We start from the raw sequence: 18,708 nt of genomic DNA on the forward strand, positions 1-18,708 counted from the left end.
AAGTCGTGCAAAGTTTCCTCCCGTAGGCAACTTTGCGCGACTTCAGAAAACACAGCCACTGGAAAGCCTTTTCAGATCGGTTTGTTGCCCGCGATAGCAGAGATCTATCACGGGCGACACCTGCTATTGGCTTTTACATGATCTCGACAGGTTTTGCATTCGGATTTATCTTGTTTTGTTGCATAATAAATTGAGACAAAATTACTGGCACAAAAAACTTGGCACAAAACCTTTTGTCATGGAATCCCGTAGTCCATTTGATCAGTTTCTAAATGTAACAAGAGATGGACACATCCTTTTATTGCTACTCTGCAGACCTCTTAGGCAGAAATAGGTTTGAGCATTCGAGCCTCGCACGTTCATTTCACTAGAATTATCCATTATGTATGAGGGATGCGCTCAGCTCTTTGATCGTTGACAGATTTGGCACTAATCCTTGGTACTGAAATGTAGATCTGATTTCATATTAAATTCACATCTGGTTATTGGGCAAAGCCAACTGATAAAGCTTTGATAACTAGTTTGCTCTATTCTCCTTACTCTGGTAACTGACACATGATATGAAATTGGCAGACATGCCCAATATGCCCCTGGAGCTAAGCTGCCTTATCGTGTGTTGGAATATTCATGCCATAAGCGTGCCTGCGATAATTTGATGACATTTCTTCCCAGCACACAAAGAGCTGTTTATAATGAAGGTGTCAGTACAGTTCGCTGCTTTGCTTTATAAAATTATATCTGAAAGGCAGTATGATAGAACTGTCAACTGATAAACCATTAGCATTCTTATTCATTGCAATAAGTTGATTCTTGTTTGAAGCATCTGTGGTGCCGAATCAGTGTTTTAAAACGAGGTATTTGGCTCAAAGCAATTCCTGGTGAATTCTGCCAATCACACTGTGAGAACCTCGGGTTTCCCTGCACAAAACTGCTGAGCGAGGACTAATTAGACAAAGTGGCGTAGCGCTTAACACGAAAAAGAGCTGTTCATAATGTAGGGCCCATTGATTTCTGGCACTAATATCACACTGTAATTGAAAGAGGTGTTGAGTGAAAAATTTCAGACTCTGCAGAACAAACGTTGTTAGGAAACTGGAGGCATCTCATTGGTGCCGAGTGCAATCCCATTGCGCCCACCTCTTTGCTTTTCATACAGGCTCTTTTTAATTAGTTTTGACATATACATGGAACACCAATGTGATCGGTCAAATGGTCTGATTCTTTCAGGGGATACTGACCATATATAAAAAGTCTAACAGGTAACGTCATAAAAGCTCTGCAAGCACTGACTGAATATCTTCCATTTTCTATTCTTGCTCTAGGCCCAGCCACGATGCGTGAAGCCCTGTCTATGTCTTGCATTACAAATGGAGGTGCTGGCACCAGGAAACCAAGCCATATTACATCTGTCGCTAAAAAGGATACACTGTCATCAGCCGCCAAAAGGTATGAGAGATTATTGAGCAAAACTGTGGATCCTACAGTCCTAAACCATTTTGGCAGACAAGCATGGAAAATGGCAAATATACATCTAATCAGGAGCTGCTAGGACTTTAGATATAGGCCTTATTGCACAAGGTTTACTAAAGTCTAGCGCCAACATTGTCACCAGTTTCCCTCAGTGGCGAAAGAGAGAATTAATGTAAAATATCCCAAAAATATTGCCTAGTGGGCAGCATGGGATCTCCGTGTCTATTTTTCATTCATATGGGAAAGAATAATATACATATTCATTTATTATATTGAATTTTTTAATAAATTTGTATTTTTTTACGGATAACAATATAAAATATTACAATATATAATAATTGCTAGCCTAACCTGCTCTAACCTCAGACCCCAGATTTGTGTTCCTCTTGGATTAAAAATGCACTGGCCTGGGCTACTATTCTAAATAAGCTGAAATAATAATATAAATAATATAAGGTGACTTGTGTAAGGATAGAGAAACCAACAGAATAGCCCAAAAATCTTTCCAGAGCGGTTATTTTCTTCTCTCTGCCATGCAAGCACTACATCTATGTGGTTAAATCTGTCTGATGCAGATTCGGACTGGCCTGCCAGGATACCAGAACATCTGTCGATGGCCAAGACCCTGGTGGGCCCCAGCTAAGGACAACTGCTAGCAACCTATTGTGATTCCCACTATATAACACCTATATCATTATACATTTACGATTTGTATGAGTGAGCCCTGATTGCCAGGTTTTCTGGTGGGCTCTAGGGGGCCGAGTCCAACACTGGATCAGTGTAAAAAAAAAAAAAGACCCACTACAGTCTGTTGTGTTGAAGGCAATGAAACTGTATTTTCCACCTTTAATGCATTCAACCCTTCTCCTGTTTCACATCCTCCAAGTATTGTTCTATATTCCTTTTCTAATCTAACGTTTTTACTTGCTGATCTGTTGCAGTGTAACTCCTGGTAAGATGACCCAGGCTAATCCTCACCGCTTTTCTACCTTCTTCTCCAATTTTCATGTATTTTGATTTGCCTCGTTTCTCATTTGTTTTATTTTTTTTTTAATTTATTTCTTTGCAGCGGCTCAGAGAAAAGGAAAGAGAAACCCCAAGGAATGAGAGAGAGAGAGGAATCTCATGCACATGATCAAAATCTGCACAATCCATTAAATCAAGCGTCCCCTTCTCCCCAGCCTTCCCCTCAGCCAGCCCAGACACACAGGCAAAATCAGGAAAGCAAGAACCCTGCGTCAGCAAAAAGGTTTCTTATTCTGTACTCAGCTGTGCCGGCCACAAGAGCTGTAATGATACTAGCCCCACTGGCACCATTCTCTCATCATAAAACCTTTATTTATTTTTTTCTTCTTACATTCTTGCATGCAGATAAAGGAATAATAAATCCCTTACATACCCTAAGGAGGCAGTTTAATCACTGCTTCAGGTTGAAATGATCAGAACAGCACAGGGTAGGGGTCAGTGGTCACATTCCACAGTGTCGACTGGGCATCGGTCTTCAGTCCTGAGCTTTATGCAGCACCTCCTTCTAAGTACAAAGAAGCCCAAACTGCCCCAACCGCAGCCCGCTAAATAGTAACTGTCTATGGCGTCTTACAGTAGCCCCTCTGGCATTTGCTAGAACCCACAGATTGCCAGCCAGTGCCAAAGGAGCATATCTGTAGATGACACAGGTAGTGCTGTAGCTTCCTGGACGCCTGGCAGGACATCAGCCATGTAGAAACCAAATGGCAAAGTAGAGACAGTAGCTGCACATATGATTTAATGCTTACTATAGTTCTTGGTAAATATAATTAGTATTTATGGCCACCTTGTTTGCTTGTTACCGCAACTTAAGACTGTGGAGAATTCCTAGGCACTTAGTATGGAGAGTAGTCATGCAGGCAAGGAATGCTCTGGGCACACTCTAGCCCATGTGGAAATAGAGCGTTTCCCTTTAATTTTGCAATTGCTTTTGAAGAATATTAAAAACACAGGTTTGCATTCACAAGTATGAATAAGAGCTTCCGAAGCCGTGGGTGTCATTGTAACTATCTTGTACAACCCACTATTTGCTCTGCCAGACATAAGAAGTTTTTATTCCTTTTTTTATTGCTTTATGGGATAATTGTCTGTTTTGTTATAGACTGGAACATACAGTACCAGCGATGGTGCAGTAGGCTAAAGGGAATCTATCACTGGGCCTAAGGGAAACGCAGAGCATTTATTACCAGCCAGCCGGGATGCCTACTAGCCCTGGGGAGTAGTAGCCATGTCATTGGCAGCTCTGAGAGAGCAGATGGCCAGTCGCTGGCGTCTGAGAAAACACTGCACATCCATCTCCGAAAGGGCAAAAATATTCATAGATCACATTTCATTTCCATTTATGATTCAGCAAAAATGTATCCCGCCTATAGTCCAACTGGCTCAGCGTGACTTTTATTGCTTTATATCTAATCTGACTTCAAAGATCCTGGCAAGGGAAGGGAGCCCACGAGCGCTTGCTCAATATGCGTGGCTAAATCCCCATCTATATCACGGTGTGTGGGAGCCGCGTGGGAGGCACAGAGCTCTCAAACTGCCTTTGTGTTTTGCCCTCAGAATCTAGATTATTTGCAAGTTCAAGGCTACTGTAGAACACACAATTCCCAAATTCTGTAATGGCAGTCTTTGCCTGTTCTGATATATTTTGAATTATAAAATAATGAGTAAGGGAATGGGTTTAGCAGAACCTGTGTGTGTATGTGTGTGTACATACATATATATGTTGAACAGAGCTGCAGCCATTTAGTAAAATAATATTTCATGTGGTTAAACAGATACAATTCTGTTTTATTTTATAGTTTTTTTAAAGGGGAAGTTCACCTTGAAATTTTCTTTCCTATACTGCTTCTTTCCAGTTTGCAATTCATAGCATGGCAGTCACTGACCCTAGCAACAAAAAAACACATTAAAGGGGAACTCCACCCAAACTTGAACTTTTTGAAAATGAAATATAATTTCAAGCAACTTTGCAATATTCATCAATTAAAAAATATGCAGCCTTTTCTTGATTTTTAATGTAATAATATAGTTTGGAACAGTTCCCTAAGCCCCGCCCCCTGTTCTGCTGATCTAGCTGGCTACTTTGAGACTCAAAATGTAACAGTAATAGACTGTCCTCAGCCTGCCTTCAGCCTGCATCCTCCAAATCCCACAATTCCCTGCACACATGATGTCAATAAAAAAGGAACATCACAGTGCAATGCATTGTGGGTTATGTAGTTCCTGCATGCTGTCTGTAAGCTGTGGAGGAGTTGTTACAGTTTGTAACATCAGTGTTTTAGTCCCTCCTCCCCTGCCAGGATTTCAGATGATGCAGAAAGAGAAGAACTGTTGCAGCTGGATTTCAGCATATAAAAATGGTATTTATTTATACTTTTTAAAGGAACAGATTACAGTGATAGGTATATTAGGGGTTTCTGTGTTGTGTGGGGTTCTTTAACTAATTTAGTTTCGGAAGCTAGAGTTCCCCTTTAAACTTTGGTTCTGTACATCTATAGGGGTCATTTACTTACAACACCGCAGCTGTGGGCCTGCATAATTCCCATTCATAGAGATACTTTTGTTCCTTCACTGCATTCCTCACTGTTGCTAATTGATAGCTGCGGTGCCTGTTGACGCAGGGGAATCCTGGAGCTACACCCACCTCCAACCAGGTGATAGTTCCTGGATTCCCACAGCGGCCTGCATCAATAGGCACAGCAAGATGCACCAAGCTTTGGTTTTAATGCATCTTCCCTGTGGCAACGGCAGCTGGAATTACATGGAAAAACTCTGTGGGGAAAAACCATGCCGATTATGCTCCACTCTGCACTTACCCCACTGTGGAGCAGTAAGGAAATGACCTCCTCTTAGGGCCGACTAATCTCCCTGATATGCCGTCCCACCGGCTAGAATGTAAACCGCTGGTGGGATGACATACGAAGTTGCCTTGCGAGGAAACTTTGGCGATTTCGGCACTGTGTATACCATCCCACTGGCGATTTACATTCTAACCGGTGGGACGGCATATCGCGGAGATTAGTCGCCCGTGACCAGGCAGATTTGTCACGGGCGACTAATCTCCCCTTCTGTCACGGCCCTTAGAATATCACAGTGCATCTCAAACGAATGCTTAATTTTAAGGAAAAATATCCCTTTTACCCTTTTAGTGTCACGTTACTGTGTTGGCACAAAAGCACCCTAGTGCCAGTGCTGTAGCCTCTATGGTCCTGGGTTTCTCTTTAATCTGTGCCTTGAAAAATGTGCCATGGCGAGATCGACTTAAGTTATTTCTTGACATGACTGTGCCCGTATGGCTAGGGCTCTGTGCCTGCTTGTAATTCAAGTGCACGCCACCCTCTTATGGTCTTTATTTTATTCACATTTCCCCCCCCCTCCCCAGTGATTTGAGCTCACTCTTTGCTTGGTACCATTACAGCTCTTGTCTGGCACACTTGTCAGTTGGATTTCAATATGGCCGCCTCAGAACTTTGCTTGGGTGTCAAATTATATCTTGCTTTTATGCTGTCTAAATCTTTACACTAATCTGCAGATACTAAATTCCAAACACTCATGTCTCTCTATCCAAGAAGACAGGATTTAATAATCTATTAACACACACGCACGAGCCTGCAAGGATTTGCTTGTACAATTAAACCTGATGTGGATGTTGGTTTTTGCAAATGCCATCCGAAACATCTTTCTCTGTGCGCTCTCTCTCTTTACGGGATGTATTTGCTGCATGTGTGGTCTCAATACGGGCGCTGTCTTCATGTCTCGCTTCAGCTGCTGTGGGGAATCACTGTGCTGGACCTTGTCCTATCTACTTGCTTGGGCATAGGTCAGATGTCAGCTCAGGTTTTGCTTACTTAAAGGGAAAATCAGCCCTATTTATAAGCAGAGGATGTCGACCATTTATTTTCCCTTAGATATTCTGGTGTAAAGGCATAGCTTGTTGTGGGTTCAGAACAGTCCGTCTCTGCTAAGGAATGGGTGCTGCCATGTTGCTTGCAACATTATCTATTTGGGAGGTGTAAAATCATGGTTAGGCTATTGGCCATGGTTAATGTGTAGGTTGGACTATTCTGTAAAGCAGGTTGTTCCACAACTGAAACGGAAAAAGCCTTGGCCAAAGCAAACAGTATGGCAGCCCCCTAATGTAAATGCAGATAGGCAGGGATGGAATGTCTGTGCCCACAGCGACCTGTATCACAAAGCGAATGGCACGGGAGACATTTTGACTGTCGCTGTAATCAGTCATGATGCTCCCCATGGCGATCTATGGTAAAGGCACTGCCTAGAGGCTGCAAGCGCCATAGCCATGATATTATCTAAGGTAAAATAAAGGGGGAATAAAAAGCCTGTCTTGTAAATTGTGTACATTTTTCCTTTTGTTAAACAGTGTTTGAAAGGTTTAGTAAAGCCTTAAACAAGCTGCCGTTACACTAACCAGCCAATTGTATAGGGAACACACAAGCTCCGTTTTTATTTCATTCCCAGTGACTTCATTCTGATCATAAAACGGTCTTTTTCATTCACCAGAACTAGTGACTTGCAATGAAAGCTGTAGCCATTGCTCCCTTATCTGTAAAATGGCTAATAACTGCATAAACCTTTTCCCATCCACATGTTGGTATGTAGAAGGGATACAGAATATGAATGTGATTGTGCATGGAGGCATGATGAATCCCCTGGAACTGTATAAGGCTTAAAGGGGAACTTAGGCTCAACAATTAGCCTAGAAATGCTTACATATTGGACTTCTGTACCAGCACGTGGCTAACAGGCAGGGAAGATATGAGCCTCCATAGATGCTGCCATTAGCTCCCCATATTCTTTTGTGCTGATTTATAACATACTCTGTGCTGCTGTCATTTAGTTTAGGGACCCACTCACAATATACATCTAAAATCATAATACAAAACAGATTCTTCTATTTAAACACAACAATCTTTCATTGAGCAGCAGCTTGTTTTAAGCCGTTACTGTTCCTTTAAATGAAATGGCCTGTGCTCTTGTTACTGCAGTCTTCCTCTGTGGTACAAAGTGCCAGGTGTTTCCAGTTTATATACTTATATACCAACCCCTAAAAAGTTCAGACAGGATATTTCAGTTATGGTGTGAACGTTATTTACCATTTATTTGCTTGAAATCTTGAAATAATGTCCTGGATTCTAGATAAATAGGATTAGAGCTATGGTCTGAGAAAGTTATGTTACCCTTTATATGAAAAGATCATTTGGGTTTACTAGGGGTCATTTATCAACCCTGGGCAAATTTGCCCATGGGCAGTAACCTATGGCAATTAGTCAAATTGTTGCATTCATTGTTTTGCCTGCAGCTGGCTGAAAAAAGCCAGTCACTGATTGGTTGCTATGGGTTACTGCCCATGGCCAAATTTGCCCAGTGTTGATAAATGAGCCCCAGTTGTGTTTAGGAATACAAAGCTAGTACGTGCTACTTTTAAAGGGATTCTTTATCCTGCCTGGACTTTTTAACTAATCCTTAATTGGTTTGTTACTTGTGTATTGGAACGCTAACATTGCCTTACCTGTTGCAGCCCTGAGCGATCTGCAGCCCTGCAGGAGGAGTTGTACTACATCTCCCAGCAACCCCCAGCAGCCTTGGTTCTGTCAATGGGATGCTGAAATGTGCAGTTACAACTACTGGAGGGTGGTAGTTTGCCCAACCCTGATTCTCTGGAACTCTTAACACTGCTTTGTTTCCTGGCTTGGGTTTCCACTCTGAGAACAATGGGAGGTACAAGCCACTCGGGGGGCTTATTATAATTAATGCCTTTCCTTCTTGCAGCGTAAAAAGAAGCTCCACCATAGAGAAGTCACACAATTCCTGGGATGCTTCCGAGGAGAGCCGCAATAAACTCATGAGAGCTGCTTCTACGTCCAAATTAACATCCAAAGTTGCCAAAGCCACAGACAAGTATGTCTTCAGATCTGAAACGCTTAGAAATATGTTTATTACATGCCAGAACATTTTGGTTGTGCTTTTTTTTTTATTGCTCTTTGTACTTTGGGTTTGAATAAAGCTGCACAGGAGTGTGGTCCCTGCTATGAGCTTACACCTATTTTAAAGGGAAGATACACCCTCTTCCTGTATTTATTTTCCAGTAATGTATGAGAGCATTCAGGGAGTGCCTATTGCTGCCTGATTTATACATGCACTATAGGCCCTTCATTTATCCATCTGTATTGAACTCTCATTTATTTAATCACAAGTAGTCTGGATTTTTTTCCAAGCCAGTTACTATTTCTGAGCACCAAACACTCCTTTTGCACATATTTGCATTTATTCATATAAACGGGAGTTGCCAGATTGTTTGCTTTGTCTAAGATATTGCCCATAGTTTGTCAGAAAAGAAATAACTTACATTTTTCCTTTAATACGTCAAGGTTCGTGCTTATACAAGACACCTTTCTGAGATTATTTGTACAATTGTTATTGTTCATGTCATTGTGGCAAAATGTGCAGTAACAAAGAATGGAGTAACACATCAGCAGCGTTCCTCTGAATCTCACATGGTGCAAGTGACTTATACCCTATGAAACATTAATGTAAAATTATTATTGTAATTGGGAGATGGCCATCCCATCATTCAAAACCTTCTGGATAATGGGTTCCTGGATAACAGATCCCTTACCTGTACCACATGACTAAAGTTCTGTTCCTTACTGTGTTGTATAGAGTATAACCAATGGATGTTCTCTAATATTGAGCCTAGCCTAAAACTCTCTCCCTTTTTTCCCCTGTTTGCTTTCAGGCATAAAGATATTGTCATCAGCCCAGGTAAAAACCAACCTCAAGACTCTTGCCTTATCACTGCTATTTAATGATTTTGTTTTTGTATGAAACCGGTAATTTAATTTTTCATAAAATCAAATTAATAATAAAAAAAAAAAAAATTCTGAAATTAATTATAAATGAATAAATCAGCCATGCTAAGCAGACGGTATGTTGTTTATCCAGTAGCTTAAGTTGTTTTACTTCTGTCTCAAACCCAGCAAAAATGTCCACAAGAGAAAAAAACAGCCAAGGTAAGATTCCATCTGAGCCTCTGCAGTCCGCCTGTGCCTCCTTTCTACTCTCTCCATAATTCCTCTATGTGGCTCTTTGTTTCCCACCAGTTACTGACAATTAAATCTACTATTCTGTAAAAGGAAAAACACAGTTTATACTGTGCCGTGTATAGAGACAAAATCTACATTTCTCATAGAAGATAAAGATATCTGCCAGTTACTCCCAATGGTGATCTGAAATGGAGTGAATTAGTGATATATACTTGTATTTGTGCGTGTTGCTGATGGATAAAAGCGTAGTTTGTTACCTTCCTTACTATGGAATATCCTTATATCCTCATGCTTTTGCACAAGGGACAATAGATAAAGTCTTATGGGCTCATTTATTCATTTTCAAGTTTTTGAATTAGAGTTTGTCTTTCTTAATCAAATGAACTCGCAAATGTAATGCTTGCTTATTTATTAATAAGGAAAACTCGTTTATCGGGTTTCCGGATAACGGATCCCATACCTGTATGTCCAGGGATACCACTCGAATGGTCACGCCACCTTGTTTTAATGACAGGATTGAGGCATAATCTGTCTAAACAACCCCTGACTTGCCATACACGGCAAGAGTTGAAAGTCAAAATGGGCAAAAATTTTCTGTTTTTTTTTTTTCCTTCACACATAACCTAATTGTGATACTAATATCTACAGTTAGTATTAGTGGTTGTATATATAGTTTATGTATGTGAGTGTATAGATTGATAGGTGTGGGTTGTGTGTGCTGGGTTTACTTGGATGGGTTGAACTTGATGGACTCTGGTCTTTTTTCAACCCTATGTAACTATGTAACCTTTACCCCAACACTGTTTGTATCAACCATTTTAAGTCACTGTGCTATCCACAGACTTAAATACAGAAAAATAGATTAAGGCCTGTTTCTCAATGTTCTGTGTAGAACATAGAACTGAATGGGAATAATTGGCGGTGCAGTTTAGCACTGGAGAAAGCAACATATTCAGACCCCCCATGGGTACATAATTACAAGATATGCCCAACTCGCCACAAAGGAAAAGAGACTCAGGTACACCACCCTAAGCCTTCAGCTAGGGGAGAGGATATCACAAGAGCAGGCACTCCGTGAGCAAATCTTCAGGCAGACTTCTTCATCAAAAATAGTTTTATTGGAGTGCCACAATCGTCTTACGTGTTTGGTGTTCATAGACGCTTAATAATAGGCCTATATGATTGCGTATCTGTGAACACGAAACGTGTACGATGATTGTGGTACTCCAGTAAAACTATTTTTGAAGAATTTTGCCTGAAGATTTGCTCATTGAGTGCCTGCTCTTCAAAAAACAGTGATATCTACACCCATGGGTAGTAATGCCCTGCTGAGTTTTTACATACTATTACAGAAGGTAGCCAGGACTGGTTTCCAGTTCAGCTGAACAATATAAAGCTAAAAGCTTCCTAAAGAACTAGTTCATATAAATGGGGGAAAGTTTTTCTTGAAATTTCAACAAAAGAGAATGCGCAATAGTATTGAAACCTCATTGTGTTGCACAATAAAATGCACACACCATTGTAGATTGTGCAAAAGCATGAGAGATCTCTATATACACGCACACACGTGTAAGTGTAATAATATACAGTGCTCTTTTATTATATCAGCTGCTCGTACATTTGCACAAAAGATCCATTTCGTTCATGGGTGTTGCCATTTGCATTGGTGCAGCTTCACCCTGGCACAGTGATATTAGGAGCTTAGCTAGTGTGTAATAGCATCCAGCCATCCTTCATTCCCAGTTACTAGAAGGCTTTTGGTGCTTTATAGCAAAAGAAAATTATTAAACTCTTTCTCATTGGCTCTTGACTGCTTTCTATAGATCTTGGCTGCTTTGATTATATGCTGGCTTGGGCTGAGAATGGAAATAAACCTCCTTACAGGCTCTTCGAATGTATTTGTTTTCTTTCCCTCCTTTTACTGCTTTAGCATGAACTCCTCTAACCTGAGCATGCTCTTTGTGCACCCCAATAATCCTTCCCCCAATGCAGTACTGCTGTGCCAGCCTATGTGAGCCAACACTTGCCTGCTTTAGTTACCCGTCTATCATAAGGCAATGCACTCTGCACTATGCCTGGTACAAAGCTCCTGGTTATGTAAGAGAGCAATGTGTTTGGGAACGCACCTTGGCTTTACTACGATTTCCAGATAATGTCCCAGCATTCCACCCACTGCCCTTTTATATCAACGTCCCTACTGAACATGAAGAGGTGCTGCTCATGCTAAGTGGACATTTGACTGCTTTATTGCAATAATACAACAAACAATTTTGTTGTTCAGTGTCCCCCTAGATGCAGGTGAACAGCATGATGGGAAAATAGGGACATAACTGCATCATTGGTATCTTAAAGTGACACTGACCTGCCCAAAGTGCAAATGTGGGATCCTGTTCATCTTAGACTATAGTTTTTTGGTTGGCTGCTGACGCCGGGGGGTTTCAACTGGTACAAAAATTCAATAGTCTGGAGATGCTATGTACATGCTGCTCCAGCCTATCAGGTCTTTGTACCACCCTCGTGCTTGGCATTATACCGCCCTAAGGAGGATTTACAAGAGTACTTAAAGGTAATCCACATTCTTTGGAGATAAAGCTCTGGTCGGGATCAGACTTGTGTAGTTATGGAAATTTCCCATCAAAGACACTTTTTGTTTTCAGCCCAAAAAAGGACTGCACCCTGCCCTATTATTCTCTAGTGGTTGTATTATTACAACTCTTGGTTTTCTGCTATACTTGTAAATGCATAAATATATATTTTATTAGGCAGTGTAAGGCCTGTGTTGGGAGGCATAGGAGACACGTATGACAGTTTAGTATTTGTGAGGCTGATAGATGTGCTGTAAAGTGAAGTCTCCTTTTTATTGTATATAGTGTATATGTTCCCCACTTAACAGGAGAAATACCTTCACAAACTAGAATCCTATGCTTCAAAGGTTTCTTAGTCAACATAAATCAAATCCCTTCCCAGAAGGAGACTGTAGCCTCATATAGTTTGTTGTTAAGGCTTATCTGGTAGAAAGTCATTCTTTTTCACTTAAAAGTAACTGTAAATAAAATAAATATTACTTGAGATCTTGAGGGAGTTCTATGTTCCCCACAGTGTTTTGGTGAGCTCTACATACAGGTCACATTGCTGCCGCTGGGAATTTTCATAGGTCTCTCGTTTCTGCTTGTTGGAGCTCTAATGAGGGGAAAGCCATTCTGACCAATAGAATTGCTATAAATAAGCTGTTGGTCAATATCAGAACTCTGGCCCCTTGTAATGTTATCGCTATGATTAATACCTTCAGCCATGAAGTCAAAATGCTTCAGATGAGGCATTCATGTAACAACACTGCCGGTTAGGTTTGGCTTTTCCTTCACTTTCTGTTTAAGTGCCCCTTACATTTAGAACAATGACTATAAGGCTAACTTTTTAAAATCCACACCTGCATGTTTAGGGTTTTGATCAGTGCTGCCCTCTCCTGGAGAACCACAGCAATCAGGAACCCCAGACTGATATGTGCCTCCTAGAACAGTGGGTGTTTGGGCTAAAATATGGGCACGCATGGTGGGATCAGGTTGGGTGTGGGTCAGACTGTTCCTGTGGCACCCACAGCACTTTCTTAAACTGCTTTAAGTTTATTGCACTGAGAATCCCTCCTCCCTGTTATTGCTGAACTTGGACGGCCTCCACTTGCCCACTAGGGTAATATACTGACGCCATGGATCTGCTGGTATGTCTTGGTGCGGGTCCTACAATGGCAACGTTTTGCTGGTTAGCGTTGGGTGCCTGTTGAGTTTTTCGTGACCTGCTTATCAGTAAGTGACATTGCTGATTTTCTAAACTGTTGTCAGTGTGATACATAAGTAGATAAATTACATTAGTGGAAGCGGCCTCAGCCTCCCAACCCAGCTTCTGCCCTTTAATTATAGACCCAGCCCCGCAATGAAATTGCAAAAGGTCGTGGTAGAAAGAGGCAGCCGGATTTGGTTCGGCCAGGAGCATGGATTCGGCCGAATCCGAATCTTGACAAAAAAGGCAGAACCCCGAACCGAATCCTGGATTGGGTGCATCCCTATCTGGAACGGAGCAGCTGTAGCAACTCTGCTGAGAAATGCATCAATGAATGTATCAAGTTTTAACCTAGTTTGTAGTCCTTGTACGAGAATGAGTAAAAGACACCAATTCATTTTTCCAATAGAAATCCAATCCATTTTTTTTTTTTAGAAATGATAAGAGTTATGAATGAAAACTGTTTAAGTATCATTTCTTTCCAGCACTTTGCAGATTTCCTTTGCGCGTTTAGACAGAAATATCTCATTTGTTGTGTGTCCCAGTGTGAGGGTTAGGTACAGCGCTCCGCTCCAACAAAAAGAACAAAGCAAGGTTTGCCTATTTCACTCCACCACAAACAGTACTTTCATGTTCCGCAGTAAAAAGTACAATTTCCCTTTTGTTTTAAAGAGAACATATAAAACCTATTTAATATGGCAGTTCCAGATGGTGTAATTTTTATATTGTAAACACACCTGTGAGCGGTTAGTAACATTGCTACAGCGCCACTGCTCCACTCAGTGTCTTTCTTCTTTAAATGGGAAAAAGATTTGGTAGAATAACTGTTCTGCGCTTCTATTCATCTCAGTGTAACGCCATCTTGGCCTAAATGGGTTAATAGTCCCTATGGATGTAAATCCCCTACATATGCTTTATACGGGGGCAGAGTTGGCTTGCACCCTCTTCTTCTTCACTTGCACCTGCATTATTCATTCCAGATACCCGAAAGGCACTACAACCAGGTGGATATACAGAGGCTGTATGAGTGGCTGAGCCATCACGGGGCCCCTCACAACAAAATTTTCGGGGTGCCCCTCCCCCAATGGCCAATGCCTTACACAGTGCCCCCTAATTATTCTGGCCAGGGCCTCCCCATACACAGTGTCCCCCTGATTATGCTGGCCAGGGCCCCCCATCCACAGTGCCTTCCACACACCACCTCCGTTGGCTTCTTCGGGCTCCTCCGACGACTTTGGGCAAAAGGAGACAGGCCTTTTATAAGGTTGCGCCCGTGCATACCGACGTCACACATATGCATGGGGCGTGACCAATTGGAATACTGATGACAGGGCCCGTAATAGATTAAAGAGGACCCGAGCTAGTCAGAAGACTGTAGCATGGCCAGACCCCCTTTAAAAGTCAAAATCGCCCGGGCCCGGGACGACAGTCCTACCTGTGCCCCCCTGATATGGCGGCCTTGTGTGTGTGTGTGTGTGTGTGTGTGTGTGTATATATATATATATATATATATATATAATATATAGGAGCTTAGATTGTAAACTCTTCTAGGACAGGGACTGTGCATCTCTGGTTACATGTGTTGGTGCTTTCCAAACAAAGTGCAATACCCAGAGGAAATCTATGCAGGGGTGCGGATTCCATGGGCTGAGAAACTCTCCTCAGGCGGAAGCAAGTTAACAGGGGTGGCAAAAAGTTCTCCTGGTAACTTAAAGAACCAGAATTTTTACATTTGCATTGCGGCTTTTCTAGTGCAAACAGCACTACTTCTCTCTCTGCACTAGTGATAGGCCCCCCTTGACATTTAAAAACATAGCGAGGGGGCGGCATATAGTCCTGAAATGGCGGTGTCCCTATGCAAATGTGAAGGCTACAGGTATAGGACCAGTTATCCAGAATGTTTGGGACCAAGGGTATTCCGAATAAGGGATCTTTCCGTAATTTGGATCTCCATACCTTAAGTCTACTAAAAAATCAATAAAACATTAATTAAACCCAATAGTATTGTTTTGCATTCAATAAGGGGTAATTATATCTTAGTTGGGATCAAGTACAGGTACTGTTTTATTATTACAGAGAAAAGGGAATCATTTAACCATGAAATAAACCCAATAGGGCTGTTCTGCCCCCAATAAGGGGTAATTATATCTTAGTTGGGATCAAGTACAGGTACTGTTTTATTACTACAGAGAAAAAGGGAATAATTTTTAAAATTCTGAATTATTTGATTAAAATTGAGGCTATGGGAGACGGGCTTTCCGTAATTCGGAGCTTTCTGGATAACGGGTTTCCGGATAAGGGATCCCATACCTGTACCAGTACCCTGGTTATATTGAACCCTTTACCTCAGTGTTATAATGCAGTGTTGTTACTCCCTGTGCCACAATTTATTACCGTTTATGGTAGGCACAAGTGATTGCTGTGCAATCCAAGCCATATGACAGTGTATATTTTGGCCTCACACATTTACACCGTCATTCCATTACATGGGTGGTAGGAAAATACAGCCCGTATCATTTTGTGTCAGGACGTTAATACAGTAGGCTTCTTATAATTTGCAAAAACCTAATAAACCCAGGCACTCCGTATGGCTCAGAGGGGCAACTAGATGCTAAACCTTCTCACGGTGAAACGTCTGCATTGGATAAGTGTCCCATTCCGTTCCATGGTTTGTACCATGCATAGCAGTTTAGCAGCTACTTTTCCTTTCCAGTTATATGGAGTGCCATGATTTATTACGTTTGAGATATGTATAATATGTGGATATAGATATATAAAACACCACCCTTGTTATGCAAAGCAATTTATTGTTCTTGGAAAATGCCTTGTGCGTTAATGTATATAAATGTGAGGCGGCTGCGGGGGCCCGGGGGTTACTCCTCTTTCACTCCTGGCTTTGGCTCCTGGCTAACAGCCATATATTTCCACCTCTGCTTTAAATATAAAATGGCAAGTAAAAACAGCGTTTCCCCACCGTAACTTTACAATTCCATATTTTCGATTCCTACGTCTCAATTTGTCTCCCCGAGCGCAAGACTCTCGGCACCGAGACAATAAAAACCTGTTTTTTAATTGCTTAATGGGTGGCTTCTGTGATTGCCAGTTTATATGTGCGGCAATAACTGGCTGAAGTGCAGCGCTGGCGAGGCGCTATTATTCATGGCAGTAAAATCTGCATAAGTGTATCATGTATCTTTATTTGTGGACTATTAAAGTTTACATGTGTTCTAAGGGCTTTTGTTGAAAGGTTTATTTTGTGTTCGTTATAGTGCTTTTTGGCAGTGCTTACATGATTTTTTTTTTGTGTGGCCTTACGTTAGCAGATGCCTCTCTGCTATACAATAATGGTTTTTTATTTTCTTCCTCCTCCCTGCTTGTAACGTAGTGTTTTTATAATAGAAAATTAATTTAGTCCCCACCCCTGTTCCTAAAGGGTTACTAAATTACTGATATTACTGTAATATATATATTGCGTTAATACACAGGGCTGCTAATGATAAGAACAGTTGCCCGTGATGCTTTCGCCTTTGAGGTGCTGGCAGGCCCAGACTGGCACTACAGTACTAACAGGCCCAAACAGCCCCCCACTGTCTGTGGCATCTTACAGCAGCCCCTCTGGCATTTGCCAGAACCCACAGATTGCCAGTCCGGGCCTGTGTGCTGGCTTGCCCACCCCCCTCATCTGAGGGCATCATGCCTATACTAGTACACACCAAGGAAGTTATAGCCTGGGGGGACAAACTGACAGGGCATTGTTACAGGCTTACTGGTGGAGAGGGCCCCCAAAACATGAGTAATGGGGGATTGCCTATTTTGTAATTGAAGCTAGTTCAGTAGTGCTTTTTTTTCCATTTCTATGGCAATTATCAAGACCCTAGTGTGCACTTATAAGTCAAGCAAAATGCTGTAGTTATTGTTCTCAGGCAACAGTCGTCTGACCCATGAACACATTCATGCATCCAACCCTAAGTTGGCCATACACGGGCCGATATCCGTCCTTTAGACCTATTCGCCAGCACCACTGACGGGCCTTCCCGACAAACATGTGGCCTGAAATTGGGCCAGGTCTCAATCAGGCAGGTTTGGTTTTTCCATTGGATCCTATGCCCGCTGTTTTAATTCAATGGTAGGGCCAAATGATTGACTAAGCCTGATATCACTCACCCATAGGTGGGCATATTTGGAGAAGATCCACTCACTTGGCGACCTTGCCAAAGAGCGGATCTTACAGTGTATGGCCAGCTTTACTCTGCCCTACTTCCACCTCTGGCAGCCTATATTTATAGGCACGCGCCTGCGCACTCTGCCCCCTTTGTGACATCAGAGATGGGGCGGGGCCAGCAGGAGTCTATAAATACAGGTGCCTTGCTCCCATATTGGGAGTGGGCGGGCCAAGAGTTTGTCAATCGGCACATCACTACTCTTGTAAAAAATATAATGAGGGTTGCACCAAATCCAGGATTCAGTTCGGGATTTGGCCAAAATTCAGCCTTTGGGCAGGATTTGGGCAAATCCAAGTGCCTGGTGCTTCTATTTAACCCTTCCGTAGCCTGATTTGCATGCAAATTAGGATTCAGATTCAGTTCAGTGTTCGGCCAAAACTTTTACTGAGGATTTGTGGTTTGGCCAAACTCAAAAATAGTGGATTCAGTCCATCCCCAATTATAATACATAGAAGTTATATTTTGTACACCCAATATTTTTTTTTTTTGATGTAAGATTGAACATCATCATCTTCATCATCATTTATTTATATAGCGCCAGCAAATTATGCAGCGCTTCATAATAAATTAATACAAATAGGGATCTTAAAAAGTTTAACAAACAAGGGTATACAGAGTAAGAATAGGATCAGAGTGCCCTGCTCGCAAGAGCTTACAATCCACAGGACATTTCCATGAACAGAGTTTTCCTCTCTGCCCCTCCTGCGATACCTCTGTGCCAATTCCTGCTTGCTGAGCCCTCTGGGAGAGAATGGGGATGATTTGTTCCTGTGTGGCTGCTTTTCTGCCTAACAACCAATCAAACGCATTGTGTTTCCACAGAAGGAGAATACATAAAGATGTTCATGCGAGGCCGACCAATCACAATGTTCATTCCTTCGGACGTGGAAAATTACGATGACATCAGGACAGAACTCCCGCCTGAAAAGTTAAAATTGGAGTGGGTGTATCCTGACCAGTGATAAAGCTGACCAATGGCATAGGCCTAGACACACGCCATCACTAGGGTGGTGTCAGAGCTCAGCAGCAACACTGAGCTCTAACACCTTCCAAAAGTCCCTTAAAATAGGTTATTAAAGGTTTAGTTCACCTTTAAATAAAATGTTGCTGTTCTGAGACACTTTGCAATTGGTCTTTATTTAATATTATTT

The 18,708-nt window shown here is 41.8% G+C and overlaps 1 protein-coding gene across 5 annotated transcripts in view; it reads left to right on the plus strand.

Moving 5' to 3' along the window:
* The window catches only part of eml4 (echinoderm microtubule associated protein like 4), a 124,521-nt gene that overhangs the window by 82,421 nt on the left and 23,392 nt on the right, over window positions 1–18,708 (plus strand). For 2 of the 5 annotated variants that reach the window (XM_031901657.1, XM_031901658.1), the window contains exons 3-8: window positions 1,323–1,446; window positions 2,540–2,719; window positions 8,287–8,415; window positions 9,254–9,279; window positions 9,495–9,527; window positions 18,380–18,503. In XM_031901657.1, coding sequence (XP_031757517.1) covers window positions 1,323–1,446; window positions 2,540–2,719; window positions 8,287–8,415; window positions 9,254–9,279; window positions 9,495–9,527; window positions 18,380–18,503 — 616 coding nt within the window. 5 annotated transcript variants of the gene reach the window in all.

This window comes from Xenopus tropicalis, chromosome 5, assembly GCF_000004195.4.
Source record: "Xenopus tropicalis strain Nigerian chromosome 5, UCB_Xtro_10.0, whole genome shotgun sequence".
Lineage (NCBI taxonomy): Eukaryota > Metazoa > Chordata > Amphibia > Anura > Pipidae > Xenopus > Xenopus tropicalis.